Source organism: Dacryopinax primogenitus (genome assembly GCF_000292625.1).
Source record: "Dacryopinax primogenitus strain DJM-731 SS1 chromosome Unknown DACRYscaffold_16, whole genome shotgun sequence".
Lineage (NCBI taxonomy): Eukaryota > Fungi > Basidiomycota > Dacrymycetes > Dacrymycetales > Dacrymycetaceae > Dacryopinax > Dacryopinax primogenitus.
This window is the reverse complement of record NW_024467213.1, coordinates 61,720-77,670: the sequence shown is the minus strand read 5'-3', so window position 1 is coordinate 77,670 and position 15,951 is coordinate 61,720. Positions and strand designations below refer to the sequence as shown.

Here is a 15,951-nt window from a genome sequence, read left to right as displayed (position 1 = left end):
ACCACTAGAGAATGTCTGCGTTGTCTACACCATCCCATGCTACACCGTTCCTGTTGTCAAAGACAGGACGACGTTCAGCTATCGTCATCATCGCCGCCGCTATTCTCCTCCGGTCGCGCGTTCCACCAGACCTGTTCAGAAGACGAAATCACGAATCTGGGCGGGAAGATGAACTCGACCGGGCCATGCGCGAGCTCTATTCAGTTGACAGGGAGGGCAATAAAGTACTTCTGGTACCGACAGGGAACAAGGTGTCGAGGGTACGTTTATCCCAGACTGATCTTTATTCTCCTCACCCAGTCCGCAGGTACCAATCCACCCAACCCCCGAGTCCCTCTACGTCTCCCATCGTGCCCTCTTCCCCCTCCCGACCAGCTCCACTCCAGGCCTAAACCGCGCCTTTCTTTCTCAACTCCGTGCTCTTCTTCGCATCATACTCCCCAAGCCGTTATGCAAGGAATCATTTATGCTCGCACTTCATAGCGCATTCCTGGTGCTTAGGACAGTGCTCAGCGTGGCTGTCGCTAGGTTGGACGGCAGACTCGTGCGAGATCTGGTCAGTGCGGACTGGAAGGGATTCCTCAAGGGACTCGGACTATGGTTCTTGCTCGCTATCCCATCAACCTACACTAATGCCATGGTTCGTACTTTCTGAGATGCCAGTCCGCATACTCACACCACGCTAGCTCCGATATCTCCAATCCAAACTGTCCCTCGCCTTCCGCACACGACTTACACGATACACCCATGACCTGTATCTCTCCCCGAACCTGGAGTACTACAGGCTGATAGACAGTGGATACCTCAACGGTGGCGCAGATCAGTATATCACCAACGATGTTCAGCGGTTTTGCGATGCCCTGTCCGCACTCTAGTACGCCTTTCCCCATCATCGTTGCAGTAATGACAGGCTAACTGTCCCATAGTGGAAACCTACTAAAACCAACCCTGGATATGATCATCTTTACCACCCAGCTTGCACATTCCCTCGGGGGACTTGGCACCGTCGGCCTATTCGCTAACTACTTCTTCACTGGATACGTCCTTCGCCGAGTGACTCCAGCGTTCGGCAAGCTTGCAGCTGTGGAGGCGAGACTTGAGGGAGAGTATAGGGCGGGGGTGGGTAGGATTGGTAGAGAGAGCGAGGAGATCGCCTTCTACGGTGGTGGTTTAAGGGAGAAGAGCATTCTCGCAAGGGCATACCAGCGATTGATCTCCCACGTGAATTCGATTTACAAGGTGCGCTCTCACCTCTTCGATCGATGAGGATGGACACGCTGATATGTTCATGGTAGATCCGCATTGCCTATGAGTGGACAGAGGACTATATCATCAAGTATCTCTGGAGCGCAACGGGCTATATGCTCATGTCCATCCCGGTCTTCTTGATCCCGACACGATCCGTTGGTGTTCAGGCCGGTGAACTGGGTGGAAAGGTGTGGGATCAGGTTTCCGGGAGGACAGAATGTGCGTACACGAGCTCGTTGTGGTGAGAGCAGTACTGATCGTTATGTATAGCATATATCAGCAATCGTCGTCTCCTGCTCTCTTTAGCCGATGCGGGCGGGCGCCTGATGTACTCCAACAAAGACCTTGCTGAGCTTGCTGGCTATACCTCGCGCGTCTATACCCTCCTCTCGACCCTGCATCACTTGGACGCAACGCCGGTCTCCCTCACCTCCCATCTCACGTCCAATCCCGATCGGATTGCCCTGACCGAAGTGAACGTCGCTGCGCCCGGTCAGCTCTTGGTCAGAGATCTCAACCTCGTCGTTGAGCGAGGAGAGCACACCTGCATCGTTGGCGCTAACGGGGTGGGGAAGACAGCGATCGCGCGTGTTGTTGCTGGTCTGTGGGAGGCTGAAGAGGGGGAAGTCGAACGTCCCCTAGAGAGGGAGGACGTCATGGTCGTCCCCCAACGGGCGTACCTAACAGCAGGAAGCCTAAGGGACCAGGTCATCTATCCCTTTGCGTACCCGCAGCATATATCTACTGGAGGGACGGATGCACAGCTGCAGGATATATTGAAAGAGGCACATTTGGAGTACCTGCTTGACAGGGAGGGTGGATGGGACACGGTGAAGGAGTGGAAGGATGTGTTGAGTGGAGGGGAGAAGCAGAGAATGGGCATGGCTAGGCTTTTCTATCACAAGCCGTCGTTCGCTATTCTCGATGGTTCGTGATTTCTTTTTATGACGAAAGTATATGCTCATACAGCTGGGACAGAGTGCACATCGGCTGTGTCGACCGACGTCGAATCCCATCTGTACAATCACGCTAAATCCCTCGGCATCACCATCCTCACCATCTCCACCCGTCCCGCGCTGATCAAGTACCACACGCGCCTGCTGAAGATCCTGGGCGACGGGCGGGGTGGATGGGAGTTGACCAAAGTCGGTACGGAAGAAGAGCGCATGGAGGTGGATAGGGAGATTGGAGAACTGGAACGGAGGTTGGGCGAGGTGGGGGGATGGGAGGGCAGGCTTGGGGTGATTAAGGGCGAGTTGGGCGTGTAGTGCTTCGGGAGTGTATTTATACAACATGCAATATCAAGTCCTCTGCTAGTGTTACAGTAGGTCGTCGTGCGTGGACATCGACTTCACCGTCCTGTTTTATGATACATCGCCAGAGTGTCCACCATCACCAACTATGACAGTAAATGACTAGAATGCAAGAACGAGAATTCTCTTTCACTTGCCCAGTGCACCATACCCCATCTTCTCTAGCCCTGCGACAAAATCATCCATCACTCCTGCCTGTACCGCTCCTTCTGCCGCCTGCACCTCACTCGCATGCGGCTTCACCTCCGCTCTATCAGGTACCAACACTCCCACACCAGGCTCGAATCCCGGTGCGACCCTCCTCAGCGCCTCCCTCTTCCTTCTCTGCTTTTCTTGTTCCCAGGCAGCGAGTTTCTGGTCATGGGTGCTTTGGAGTGCGGTGAGGGAGTTGAGTAGGTGAGCATGGGAAGTCAGGGTTCGGGATTCGAGAGTGAATGGATAGACCATCTGGTTCTTGTTAGCCGCCCAAACTTGATCCCAGGAGCACGGATGACACACATACGGCTCTAGTGAGTCTGGGAGTGGATGGATGTCCTGCGGCATGAGTACCTTTTAGGAGTCAGCACTACCCTGTTGGTCATTGATGACCGTACGGGTTGGGGAATGCGCAATGACGGTGACTGGATTAGCGGTACATGGGTTGCGGCACGATACTGTTGTTGACTCTCTGTGCGCTGTTAGGAAGTGTTGTTAGTAAGATGTATGAGCGCTTACGGGCGTCAGGCATGACTGTTATCCAACTGTTGAACGGAGAAATGAAGTGGTGAGTCGATGGACAAGAGGCGGAGATGACCAAAATATACAACAGACCCTTCAATGGCCGTGCTTCTTCTTCTTCTCCGTCTGACGCCCACCTGGATTGGACCGCCAAACAGATTCTGCCTCATCATGACTCGCAAGAAACTCTGATTATCCCCTTTAGTACTAATGGAGGTTCTTAGGCATCTATATGCGGTGCATACTGTAGCAGTCCTGCTGTCGTCTTGCTTCCTAGCCCGCACAGTCTGTCAAGTGAGAAGGATTTCTGAATGACACTAATTCGGCAGTTTGACTCTTCCGAGTTACTAGTAACGATGACTGTTCTGATGCTCGGATTTGCTTCGGACGGGCGATATATTCATTTTCCGAGCTATAAAGACGCTCCATTTTACGTCTCTTTCAGCCATCGCATCTTCAGCTGTTGTTCTCCCCCTCGTTCTCTGTAATCATGTCTCCTGATTCGTTCACCCGCTACGCCGCGTCTCTGTCAACGTTCTTCCAAACCACCGATGCGCATACAGCATACTCGCTATTCGCACACACCACCTCTCTCTTCCCAAACAAACAGCATACCTTCGTCGAAGACTGCTCTTTCCCACTTCGCAAGTTCCTCCTCGCGCGCAAGATCGTCTCCCACTCAGAGGGGTTCAAGGTCGTCAATTGGGAACGGTCAACACGTCGTCTTCCCTCTGAGCTAACAGAGCGCTTGCAAGATGGCGTCATCTCATTCGAGTACTCCGGCACTGTCTTCGAGGTGTTCCAGGCGACCTGGCGCTACCCGGATTGGCGCGGCAGTCTGGGCACGGCATTCCACTTCGTCTTCGATGGTGCCGACGACAGCGCGGGGAAGAGCCTGGTAAAGGATATCTACGAATGGGCGAACGAGCTCAAGAAGGAGATCTGGGTATTTTCTCACGGTAACTGGAGCAAAGATTCCGACTTGTACGAGACTGTCCAGGCAGCCTCGTGGTTCGACGTGGTACACGAGCCTGGATTTGTCGAGGCACTCAAGAGCGATACCGAGACGTTCTTTGCGAGCGAGAAGGTGTATGCAGCCATTGGCGTTACCTGGAAGCGCGGTATCCTACTCCTTGGCCCACCGGGCAATGGCAAGACTCAGACGATCGAGTGCCTGCTAAAGGACCTCCTTGCTCAGGATATCTCCCCTTTGTACGTGAAGAACTTCAAGACAGATCGGGATGAGGAATGGGGCATCCGCGCAATATTCGAGAAGGCTAGAGAGGAAGCCCCCTGCGTCCTCGTGCTCGAAGACTTGGATGCGATGGTACGCCCGAGGGTTAGGAGTTATTTTCTGAACGAACTCGATGGGCTTGCGAGGAACCACGGGATCCTTACGATCGCGACTACCAACCATCCAGAGAAGATCGACGACGCGATCCTGCGTCGGCCGAGCCGGTTCGACCAGAAGTACACCTTCGCTTTGCCCAGCCTTGCGCTCAGACAGGAGTATGTCCGCATTTGGATCGCAAAGGTCACAACTCAGGGAGGATTCGGCTTCCGTTCTGGTGCAGATGTGCTCTCCAAGGAGGTCGCGGAGAAGACAGAAGAATGGAGCTTCGCTTTTCTCAAGGAGCTGTTCGTGAGCTTCCTGCTACGATCCGCTACCGATCGCGCTGCTCGCGCGAAGCACACCAGCGGAAAGGGCGTGACTAATGGGGCGGCTGAACACAACGGGCATCAGATGACTGACGATGAGATCCTCTTGCACCAGGTGCAATTACTCGCCGAGCAGGTGAGTAGGGAAGGGGCTAAAATTGGGGAGGGAACGAAGGATGAAAAGGAGGACAAGGAGGAAAACGAGAAGGAAGATGAGGACGGCTGTTGCTAGAGGTAGCAAACAAGTACGTCTGAAGGACAGTAACCCATTGTCCGTTTCAGACCTGTTTCCTTGCTTGCTTGTCTTCAAAATGAATACCGTGTCATCGTCACTGCACTAATCCCACTTCCAGAGCTGTCGTCCATTGCTAACCCTATCGAAAGATTTGGATGATCCGCACCCCACAGTATCCCCACATGACTCGGGAGTCTTCGCTTGATCCCCACACTCATGGTAGGTGGTCACATCGACGCTCAGAAAAGACTCTGTTCCCCATGATTTCCCAGATTGGATACCGAACCGCATCACGCCGAAGAGAAGAATCACGCGTGGACCAATCGCGTTGCAAGGAGTGCCATATACTTCCGCATTCACGTGCTCTTTAAGGGGCTGTGCGTCCTTATTACTTCACTTAGGCTTTCCCTACCGTGCGGGCACGGGCAACAAGGGGCAGGCTCTATCGCAACGACCGGTCATCATCCTCTTCTTCAACGGCGACCACGACGGCAACGACGGGCACTGGCAGGTTAAAGACTACAACAGATCAATCATCCAGGACAATATTGCACAATTACAATGTCACACAGCTTGCGCGCTCGACCCCCTCCCCCACCTCCCCCACCTCCTTCCCACGCCCCAGATGTTGAACGTGAGCGTCTAGCTGACGAGCACTTCGCCGGCCCGCCATTGGTGGTCGACCGGGGTATACTGCGGAGGGTTGTGGAGGAAGATATGAAGTCTAAGGTGGATCGATGCGAGTTTCTGGGTTCTGGTGAGTACTCGTCTCTTGGTGGCGATCGGATCTACCGGAAACTGACTACGACGATAGGAACGTTTCATAAAGTACGGATCATGTGCAGGGAGTCAGTGTTAAACAAGAAGCTGATGAATATGACAGTGTTTCCTGGTCACGTTCAAGGAGAGGGCCCCTGTCGTAGCTCGGATCGCCCAGAGCTACTTCCCCGCCCTGAAGACCGCTTCCGAGGTTTGTTGCCAACACCAAGGCCCTAATCCTGCTGATCTCTGATGCCAGGTTGCCACTCTGCACTTCTTGCGTGCGCATACCTCTCTCCCAGTACCGGTCATCCACGTGTATGACACCACCACGGATAACCCCCTGCGCGCCGAATACACGCTCGAGTCGCTCGCCCCTGGTGTACAGCTTTCGTCTCTGAATCCGGATGAGATGCCTCAGGAAACCAAGGTGCAGCTCATGTGCGCGCTGGCGAAGCTCGTGGTACCGTTGGGCAAGTGGAGAGCGGCAGCGATCGGCAGTTTGTACTTCGAGGAGGAACAGGTGGAAGGGGTGCTGTTCGAGATCCCCGCATTGGATAGACCACGTTCGGATGTCGACGACACGTCCGAGCTGCTTCCCACAGACGAGCCGAGAAAGTACAAAATCGGCCCTATCGTCAGCTGGCCATTCTTCGGCAACGGTCGCGGTTTCCGTGCACTCGATCGCGGTCCCTGGACTTCCGAGCGTGCGTATCTCGATTCTTGCGTCAAACGTGAAGTGGAGGACATACGTCGGGAGACCGAGCCTGCTGCTGGAGTAGTTCGCGAGATCAGCAGCTCGAGCGCGAGCGCATCCAGTAATTCTCCAGAGCACGAAGACGACGATTCCCTTCCGGATGATGTCGATTCAGATAACGACCTGGAGAGCGACGATGACGAAGGAGGGTATGGGTCAGACTACAGTCCACACGAATTGATGTACAAGGCCTACCGTCAACAGCAAGGCGCTGGGTCTTTCGGCGGCGGAAGTCTGCTCATCCATCCTTTCAGGAGAAACAGCGCTGGCGGTCCAGCCCCATTACTGCTTTTCAGCCCTATTTCTCCCGGTTCCCCTCCCCCTGCTTCTGCACCACCTGCCATCTCTTTCGCCGCGCTACCCCCGGTTAAAACGAGGTTGCAGTTGTGTGAAGGGGAGATGGGGGAGTTCATGAACCAGATGGAGGCGTTCGGCATCGGTACCGGGGACGGGAAGGGGTTCACGTTTGATTTGCACGATCTGCGGGCGGAGAATGTCTTTGTAGACCCACAGAACCCGGGACGCGTCGTAAGTCCTTGCTCTTCTCCACTAATGGTAGACTGTGCTCACGAGTGCGACGTATCAGACATGCATCATTGATTTTGAGAGCACGACTTTCCGTCCAATCTCACAAGCGTCGCACCTCCCTGCCCTTCTGCTACCCCCACCGCGCGGACTTCCCTCCTTCACACCCCCCGACTCCCAAACGCACATGATCGGCGCTCCCCAGACCGTCTCCCCCTTCGCTGTCCCCTCCCTGCAAGACGCATACCGGGCTGCGGCGGCGGAGGTGGACGAGGGATGGGTGGAGAGAGAGAGGGATGGGAAGAAGAAGAGGATCGCCCATCGGGCTGTGGAATGGGATGGATGGGAGCCTGGGGTGGTGGATCATGCATTGGGCGCGATGAGAGCGCTTTAAAGTTCGGTGAGGGTGTGAAAGTTTGCGCGCGACTGGTGGGTTGCTGGTGTGCTGGGTTGGCGGGCAGATTGCCCGCTCAACATGGCTTCATCAGCATGGTGTCCATATCGACCGCCTGAGGAGAGAACACTAAAGAGTTGAGGGAAGAGGTGCGTTGCTGTCCAGCAGACTGGCCTCAAACGAGCATTAAGCGGGGTAACGTTTACCCAGAGCTGGGCCGACCCTGAACGGCTCCCGGGAAATGGGTTGCGTTTCGTTCCTGACCGGTTTCTTTTGATTTGATTGGAATTGTTACGAGATAAGATACAATTTTGGTTTCAGTTTCTTGGTTTCAGTGTTATTATACCAATAGTTAACGCGGACATACGCAAGAGATCTGTGAAGTGAAATGAACTGTGTTGTATTGTATTGTTGGAGCAGGATTTCTTACTTCGGCTCCTTGGAACCGACCGGTCTACTGATGATCATGTCGTCATTGTTTCACTCCCCGCGAAGGTCTTCTCAATCGGATTTTTCAGGCCTTATGGGAGAGGCGGGGATCGTCGAATATTTATACTGTCGAAACGGGTTGAAATGTCGTCTGTGACTGCTGTCGACGGGCTGAACGTAGCAGAAAAGGCATTTGTCCCTAACCATAGGTAATCGAATTGCTACTGTACTCCCCTGACGTGAACAAGACTCTTCGTATTCAGTGCCAAGTTGCCTAGTTGGTAAGAGTGCTATCTTCCGAGCTCACTCCTGTTAAGCCTGGCAGTCTCTAGCAAACAGTGAAAGCGCAGAAATCAGCCTCTGCCAGTAAATCATCGTGCCGAATTGGATCGAGACCGCAGCTCTCGTCCTTTCGTCAGTCTTCTAGACATGCGTCTCTGGAAGAGGAATATCACGGCCCTTGGCATTGATATCAGATGTTTGGCCAGCCTGCGGGTTTTGCCCCTTGGCGAGGGCGACAGGGTTCTACCTGTCAGAGCTATGGAGACCGGATATTGGATGTCAAAACTACCCGAGTTAGACTTGTGCGTCGACTGGTAACAAGAGGTTCGTTTGGTTTAGACGAACAGTGATGGGATGTAATGTTGAGCTCTGTAGATCAACAGAGGGGATCGTATGCAAATATTGATGTCCATGTGCTGTCGTAGTATGAGTTACTATAAGGAGGTAATGCGCTAAAGATTATTGTTCTTGACAGAAAAGAATAGGAGTCACTGTGTTGATGCTGTGGGGTGAGAGTTTCCATAGAGTTTCCCTGTATCTGATTCCGCTGATGGCAGGGAATTTGTTTCCGTTGTTGCGGTGAGCGGCGTGCGGTGTGGATGTCCTGCTCACTGTCCGTCTCATCCTCCTCGTCGTCTGCCTGCCGTTTGCTCACTGTCCTTGTCGTCGTCGACCATCAACGCGCATACATCGACCTCTTCCGTCGAAGGCAGAGTCAGTCAATGACCAACCAACCACCGCAACCTCAGCAAATACAGCAACAGCAGTACCAAACTAACCAGCAGCAACAACTCCACCATCACTTCCTCCAACCAGCCGCTCAACCCGGCCCATCCCTCTCCCCCAACCCGCCGAACGTCGCACTCCTTATGGCAGCCCCAGGCTTAGTAGCTTCAGCAGGCCAGCTACCGGCTCTCCACCTTTATCCGCTCAACGACTCCTTTGTTCCTAAGCAGATATCGCTTGCGCAAGGGAAGGTCCGCATAGGACGGCAGACAAACGCGAGAACAGTTCCGGGCGAGAGGAATGGCTACTTTGACAGCAAGGTACTCAGTAGGATGCATGCCGAAGTATGGGAGGAGAATGGCAAAGTACGTTGTCCATCCTCCCTTCTTTCTCATGGGTTGCACTTGAAGATCATGCTGACATCAAGGATAGATACTGATCAAAGACGTCAAAAGTTCCAACGGTACATTTATCAACTCGGAGCGGCTTTCCCCTGAGGGGGCTGAGTCGGAGCCCTTTGAGCTCAAATCGGAGGACATCGTCGTACGTGGTCTTGACTCAGTCTGACCCACGTTTCTCACGAGCACTTCGTCTTTTCCCGGTATTGATCCACGTACATGTGACTCTCTAACTTGTCCTTCAACTTCTTTCTGTCGCTGCATGTGACCACATCGCACATCAGGAATTCGGAATCGACATCGTAGGGGAAGACAACCGCACGATAGTGCATCACAAAGTTGCTGCCAAGGCCTACTGCATCCTCTCGCCAGAAGACATGGCCGCCTCACAGCGAGAGATGCAATACTTACGCAATCCGTCCAACCGTCTGCCTCATCCCGTCATCAATGGCGCCCCTCCAGGTCCACAGGTCAATGGTGGCATGCCAAACGGCGTACCAGGCCCTGGTCCATCTCAGCAGGGTGGACCGCAGGTGCAGCAGCAGCAGCAAGGCCAGACTCTGGGCGGGATGGGCGCTGCTCGTGCTCCCGGTAAAAGCGGGCTTACCTTCGATCATCTCCTTAGCAGATTGCAAGGGGAGATCGTTAAAAGCCGGGATACTGGCAACGAGCTCGGTATGATAGGAAGGGAGATGAGTGAGATCGGGGAGACCTTGAGTGGGAACTTGGTGAGTTGTTTTTTTGACCTGTTACAGGGAGCGATTTCTGATGCAGTGTTCGGAATCGACAGCCGCAGCATCCACCCCCACCACCGCCCCAGTCACTAAGTGGACAGTACCAGCGCGACCTGCCTGCACCCTCGAGTAGCTCCTCAGCTATGCTGAGCTCACTCCAATCCCAACTACATGAGACCCGCGCTTCCCTCGCGACCCACGCCGACAAAGTGCGCACGCTGGAGAGCTTGCTTGTGGAGCACGATGCGCTCAAGCAGGAAGTGGCCGGAATGAGGGAGGCGATGGAAGAGAGCCGGCGAATCGTGGAACTCTGGCGAGGTGAGAGAGGGCGACCGCAGGACAAGGCGGAGATGAAGGAAATTGTCGACGCGCGGCCAGAGGCAGAAGGCGAAGCGGAAGCCGATGATGATATGGACGACAGCAAGAGCGTCCTTACGATCGTACCTGGTGATGAAGAAGCCGAGCACGACCAAATTTTCATACCCGATTCTGAGCCCGAGCGCGAGCAAGAGCAAGGAACTATAACCGACGAGGAAATTCAACATGTGCTTGAGCATGCCCAAGAAGAGCCGCATGACCGGCAGGCGCAGGCGCAGCTGGATAGTAGCTCTCTCCAACCCGAGGAACAAGAGCTTCACCGGCCCAAGACACCTGAGCCTACGGGCCATGGGCTCGATGATGACGAGCCTCAGTCGGACATGCAGCAGGAGATCCACCTCCTTGGAAATGGAGTTCCTCCCCATCCGCAGGCGCAAGAGGAGGACGTCGACGTTCCCCCACTTCCGCTTGGTGCGACGCTTCCTCCCTCACCACCTTCCCCGCCAAGAGGTTTTACCTTGACCGAAGTCGCGCCGGTCGTAACAGCGGAATTTATGACCCGTACAGAGCATGCAGGCCATCTCAGCAGTCTTATGACGCAAGTCTCGGATATCTCTTCTCAACTCTCCGCTGCCCTCGCTCTATCCCAGGAGTTCTCCACTCAGCAGGAGATCATCAGGGAGCTGGAGTCCCGCTTAGCCGGGTGGGAGGAATGGAAACGCGGCCTCGAGGAACGCGTTGGTGGGATCGGAGCCAGAGTGGACGTGGTGGAGACGTGGAGGAAGGAAAGGGAGGAGGAAAGGACGCGGGACGAAGAATGGGAAAGGGAGAGAGACGAAATGTCTGATCCTGATCATGAGCTGCCGGAAGGAGAGGCAGTTCCCGGCTCCGATGAAGAGGGGCGTGAAGGGGAAGCGGTCCCTCCTCAGGCACTAAGGCCCAGACGGAGGAGGAAGTCCAGGGGATCAAGGCCCCAGGGAATAAACGGGTCCACGCACACGCATGGCTCGTCTTCCCCTTCTTCCTCCTCCGACCTAGACAAGACCCATCCTGCCCCGCCTGCTCCGTCAGGCAGGCGCCATCTCCCTCGCCCCGGCACGCGTGTGCGGGGCGAGCCTGGCCTGTCCGACAACCCGGGCAAGGAACGTGATGGGTCAGAGGGGGACACCCTCGTCGAGTCCCTTCCTGATATGGACGGAGGCGAGGACAAGTCACTCATCGACTCACCGATGTCGGCCACCTTCCCTGGAGGGCCTGTGGATCACTCACATAAAACACACGCAGTACGTGGCTCGCTCGCTGCCCGGGCTGCAGCGGGCGCAAAGGATCTAAGCGGTACCGGCGTGAGCTCCTCGTCACCTTCCGCACAGAGACGTACTGATGCACTTGCCCTGGCGACTCCTTTATCTTCAACGGATATCCCTACCCCATATTCACCTGGATCTGGTATACCCGTGCTTTCCCTCGTTTTGCTCTCGTTCTGCGCCTGGATGTTGTTCCCAAAGGCGATCGGAAACGTCCTCCTACCCGTGGCCGTGGTCGTTGTCGCCGGCATTGCCGCTTGGGCAGTTGTCAACCGAGCACGAGAATGAAGGGCTGGTCCCGCCAAAAACCCCATTGCATACATGGTCATGGATCGCGTTGGGTTGGTTATTTTTCGTCCCCGATTCCCTTTTGCTGCGTTTTCTCATATTCCTCGTCTGTTACAATATTCTTTCTCGTCATTCGTCGCACCTTTCCGTACAATGCATATTCCTATCCCCTCGCTCCTCCTTCCTCTCTTTGTTACGACGGGTTCTTTATTTCTCTCTACGACACACATCACCCACACCCGCATCCGCACCTCCTTTCTGTCCTCTCAGCGCCTTCGGTTCATGCGCTCTTCGTGTACCTACTACCTCGCTTTGGCTTCTATGTTCTCGCGCCTCGTACTGTTCTTGGCTGCGCTCGCTGTTGGGCTGGACGTGTATGGCTGTAGTTTGGAGTTGCTGACCATCAGCTGGTTGTATAATGACCTTCTATGCCAATTTATGCTTTCGCGCAAAGTTGTGGCTATTCCATGAGACACTCCCCATATACGTTTGTGTGAAAAGGCCTGATGGCGCGGTTGGGTCCATTCTATTTTCTGCCAAACATCCAGGTATGCGTGTGCGCTGATGCGCAAAGGTTGCATTGCGTACAATGTAAGTGATACAATTTGATCGTTGCAAGGATACAGACGGTTGGCAGAAGCAAGGACAAGCTGCGGCAGATCAATCAATCATCATCCTCAGCGTCTTCTGCTGCTTGCTTCTCAACATCGTCGTCCACGCCGTCCACCTCCCCTCTCAGAATTTCCACCTTCCTCCAGGGCATGATCCCTTTTTCCCATGTTCCTCGCACCCAGTCAATTCTCACTAGTCCACTAGCTCCACCACTTGCTAGCATCTGTGCTCTCGCCATTCCGGCTCCATTGCACCAAGACACGCGGTATATGCTCACTTCCGGGGACCATGCACCAGTTGCCTGTGTAATCCGATCTTCTGCACCGTCCGAGGTGGGTGGTATCTCGACACCATCAGTCACACCTTCCGACGGTACTTTTGTCTTTCTTGACTCGCGTTTCTTCTTATTCATGGCGTATGTTTCCTCGGTTTGTCGGGGTTCCTACCAAACAGGGTTACGATATCGGACAAGAAGTGGCAATTATGCACATACTCGTGGCTGAAGCTGTTCCAACATACGAAGCTCACCGGAATTTCGACTATAGTCTATCTGATACAACGGCTGGACAATCCGTGGCTAAGAGCAATGAGATCAATGAGAAAAGGACTAGGAGAAGAGGCCCACCGCGGTTTTACTATGCTGTCTGCCACTAGTGCCGTAATGTACTGCCCCATCTGCACTGGCAACGGCGATGCCGTGATGAAAATCTGATGTCGTGAGATCCTGAAAACCTTCATCAGCAATCATCTTCATTCGTCTTTGCAGCAAACACACCCAAATAGGACCAGTCGCGTCCATGAGCATGGTACCCCGTCCTAGGTTGACGGTAGCCAATGAGATGTGTTTGATGCGATAATCTTGCTCCACAAAGATGGGTCCGCCGCTGAATGTACTGAACTTCACTGCTGTTCCCCAATCTGCGAATCCGAATCCGTTAACATCCTGTACAAATCGTGTGAACATATTGAACATACCTCGCATCCGCTCGAGTACACTGGTCACGCCGTCTCGGATATCGACGAGCACTTTCTGTCCGTCATAGGCGGTCGAAGCGAGCAACGTCGGATTTCCCTGTAGCTGCAAACGCCCGTCTATGCCTTGTGGCGGAGCACGAACCCAGGCAACAGAGCAAACACAAGTCTGGTGCATGGGAAGGTAGTGCGTTGGGAGGCGTAGGACTGCTTGTGGTTTAGCCAGTTACCCGCGTTGAAACGTCTTGTACGTACCGGGATCAGGGTTGTCCAGATTCTGAAAGATAGATGCAATATCGAAAACGGCGACACTGCCTGACTTCATAGTCATGTCATGATTCACAATATCCAGACGAATCAGACAAACCGTTTGTGCAACCTACGGCGATCAGTCCTGAGTTCGCCCAATCGAAGCAAACGCAGCCAGCGTCATCGACAGACAATCGTACAATTGGCTGCAACTGGACTAGAGAGAGGATTAGCATTCCATGCAATCGCTTTGATCGAAATGACGCACCATGTACGGGTTCTCCCTCCACAGCGACCACCTTGCCTTTGCCCTTTGCTTTTCCCTGTAACTGTCTGATTGTTTCGGGATACGGAACTGCATATATGCAAACATGGCCGGAGCGAAAGCAGCCAGCCAAGAGGCCCATCTTGCGCAGCGATCCTTTCTACACTCGAACCACTCATCAGCGCTATCGGTCAAAAGTTGTGTAGATACGACGCACCACGTCATTAGCTGGAAGGGGACACCACTCGATCTGCCAAGCCGGGCCGTCCTCCAGACAGAGCACTATCTCACACTTCGCGCCCTCCTTCTCAACAGACCAAATCTGGATACACCCTTTCTCCGCTCCGATCTCACAACGCTGTCCAATGGTTGGCTGATCCAGAGCAGAAGCAAAGGTTGAGACAGCGAGCCAGTGAGTCAGGGGTGTGTTATCTGGGAAGTCGAACGGGTGTACCGGACACCAGGAGAGGCCGTGGACAGGACCACCAGCGTTGAGGATGTGGGCATTAGAGGACGGGATATATTCGCCTGCGAAACAGTTTGATATCCCAGAAGTGAAGAAGGGTGAAGGGACACACTCATAGGGAACGAATCGAGCATGTTCATTGTGCGCTTCTGCTGCTCGCCGAATCGACCAAAATAGCATGACAGTGGAGGGGGAGGCAGGGAGGCCCCATTCTCTGAGAGAACTGATGAAGAAGGTAGATAAGGCGCAGCTTCCCTGAAGAAAGGTGAGTATATGCAGCTTCATGATGAAGAGTCGGTACTTACTCTTGACTGAGGATCTTAAGGCACTTCCTTTGAATTCTCACCTCCTCCCATACCCTTGGCCTCGCATCAGTCTCTGTGCTCTCTCGAAACCAGCCCCTGTCCTCCAGTGTCTCCCATCTCGGACCGCTGTTCATCTTTGTCTCTGCTGTCATCAACCGCTTGAGCGGACCCGTCTCCCCCGAGCATCTAGTAGGCACCTCTGTTCCCCATCCTCCGAACCCATATGCCTCTGGTTCGCTTGCAAGCCGCCTTGTCGTAAGAGGGAAGTAGAGTGATACCGCTCGAAAGCGCGTCGAGAACTTGGCTTGATGCGTACTTGAGGTCACTTTGTTGACGAACGGCGCAAGGCGCTCGAGTTGGACACGCTTTGGGGCATCAGGGGGAGGGGAAGGTGTACGTCGCAACATTTTTCGAAACGCCTTTGAGTTCGCACCACCGCCGACGAACGCCTTGCGGGGCGTGGAGTCATCCTCGAATCGGTCGTCCTTGGTTGTGGGCTCCTCATTTTCGACCTCCACCTCTTTTTCCTCTTCAGCATCGGCGTCAGAGGGAGGTGGCGACGGATCTTCAGGGAGTTCATCCACAGGCTGATACTCATCACTCTCCTCTTCGCTCTCTGCAGGTATGGTGCGACTCTTGCCCTTGTTCTTGCGCGTAGATTCGCTCTCCTGACCAGAGCCGGTCTCTTCCAGGTCCGAAAGAGGGCCTTCAAATAGAGAAGCATATGACACAGGAGTCTTCTTTCGAAGCTCCATTACTAGAGAACTCGGATGTAGAAAAAGATTAGGATTTAAAAGTACAGATAGAGGTAGAGGAATGAGCACAAAATTATATTGCTTTGAGAGGACGCGTCAGGCAGGGAAGCCAGGGTCGTAAAATTCGTCTGGTAAAGGCCGATGGTAAAGGCCGATAGGTTCCCCCATACCTTTTCGCTATACGATTCTCCCACTCGGTCGGCCCATGCTCCCTCAAACAACCTGTTCATTTTTCATGTCT

The 15,951-nt window shown here is 54.1% G+C and overlaps 6 protein-coding genes across 6 annotated transcripts; 4 read left to right on the top strand and 2 right to left on the bottom strand.

Annotated features, from left to right (window-relative positions):
- Positions 1 to 185: 185 nt before the first annotated feature.
- On the top strand, positions 186 to 2,523 carry DACRYDRAFT_82277 (uncharacterized protein; the record flags this gene model as incomplete). Its single annotated transcript, XM_040776560.1, has 7 exons — positions 186 to 260; positions 308 to 640; positions 687 to 874; positions 927 to 1,239; positions 1,296 to 1,467; positions 1,519 to 2,175; positions 2,227 to 2,523. 7 exons carry the CDS (start codon positions 186 to 188, stop codon positions 2,514 to 2,516), a joined length of 2,028 nt encoding a protein of 675 aa, XP_040626090.1. The 3' UTR covers positions 2,517 to 2,523.
- Positions 2,524 to 2,527: 4 nt separating this feature from the next.
- On the bottom strand, positions 2,528 to 3,288 carry DACRYDRAFT_117966 (uncharacterized protein; the record flags this gene model as incomplete). The annotated part of the gene is made up of 4 exons (XM_040770500.1): positions 2,528 to 3,008; positions 3,060 to 3,110; positions 3,155 to 3,228; positions 3,276 to 3,288. 4 exons carry the CDS (start codon positions 3,286 to 3,288, stop codon positions 2,691 to 2,693), a joined length of 456 nt encoding a protein of 151 aa, XP_040626089.1. The 3' UTR covers positions 2,528 to 2,690.
- Positions 3,289 to 4,068: 780 nt separating this feature from the next.
- Positions 4,069 to 4,953, top strand: DACRYDRAFT_32505 (P-loop containing nucleoside triphosphate hydrolase protein; the record flags this gene model as incomplete). Its single annotated transcript, XM_040774359.1, has 1 exon — positions 4,069 to 4,953. A coding segment is annotated over one exon (885 nt), but the record flags the coding sequence as incomplete, so codon positions are not given.
- Positions 4,954 to 5,733: 780 nt separating this feature from the next.
- Positions 5,734 to 7,607, top strand: DACRYDRAFT_109914 (uncharacterized protein; the record flags this gene model as incomplete). The annotated part of the gene is made up of 5 exons (XM_040768969.1): positions 5,734 to 5,929; positions 5,987 to 6,000; positions 6,056 to 6,142; positions 6,191 to 7,216; positions 7,275 to 7,607. The coding sequence occupies 5 exons, from the start codon at positions 5,734 to 5,736 to the stop codon at positions 7,605 to 7,607; spliced, it is 1,656 nt and encodes a 551-aa protein (XP_040626087.1).
- A 1,068-nt stretch (positions 7,608 to 8,675) lies between these two features.
- On the top strand, positions 8,676 to 12,278 carry DACRYDRAFT_23804 (uncharacterized protein). The gene is made up of 5 exons (XM_040773401.1): positions 8,676 to 9,409; positions 9,477 to 9,587; positions 9,727 to 10,170; positions 10,233 to 11,837; positions 12,000 to 12,278. Exons 1-5 carry the CDS (start codon positions 8,918 to 8,920, stop codon positions 12,084 to 12,086), a joined length of 2,739 nt encoding a protein of 912 aa, XP_040626086.1. The 5' UTR covers positions 8,676 to 8,917; the 3' UTR covers positions 12,087 to 12,278.
- A 472-nt stretch (positions 12,279 to 12,750) lies between these two features.
- Positions 12,751 to 15,710, bottom strand: DACRYDRAFT_109912 (uncharacterized protein; the record flags this gene model as incomplete). The annotated part of the gene is made up of 11 exons (XM_040768968.1): positions 12,751 to 13,140; positions 13,192 to 13,275; positions 13,324 to 13,422; positions 13,474 to 13,616; positions 13,674 to 13,877; positions 13,926 to 13,989; positions 14,054 to 14,136; positions 14,188 to 14,344; positions 14,402 to 14,712; positions 14,763 to 14,905; positions 14,956 to 15,710. The coding sequence occupies 11 exons, from the start codon at positions 15,708 to 15,710 to the stop codon at positions 12,751 to 12,753; spliced, it is 2,433 nt and encodes an 810-aa protein (XP_040626085.1).
- Positions 15,711 to 15,951: the final 241 nt, after the last annotated feature.

Excerpts from the sequence above, each read along its gene's own strand:
- DACRYDRAFT_23804 (XM_040773401.1), top strand. The coding sequence starts at position 8,918 with ATGTCCTGCTCACTGTCCGTCTCATCCTCCTCGTCGTCTGCCTGCCGT. Across the intron at positions 9,410-9,476 it reads TATGGGAGGAGAATGGCAAA|ATACTGATCAAAGACGTCAA; the intron begins GTACGTTGTCCA and ends CATCAAGGATAG. Across the intron at positions 11,838-11,999 it reads AGGATCTAAGCGGTACCGGC|GCGATCGGAAACGTCCTCCT; the intron begins GTGAGCTCCTCG and ends TTGTTCCCAAAG.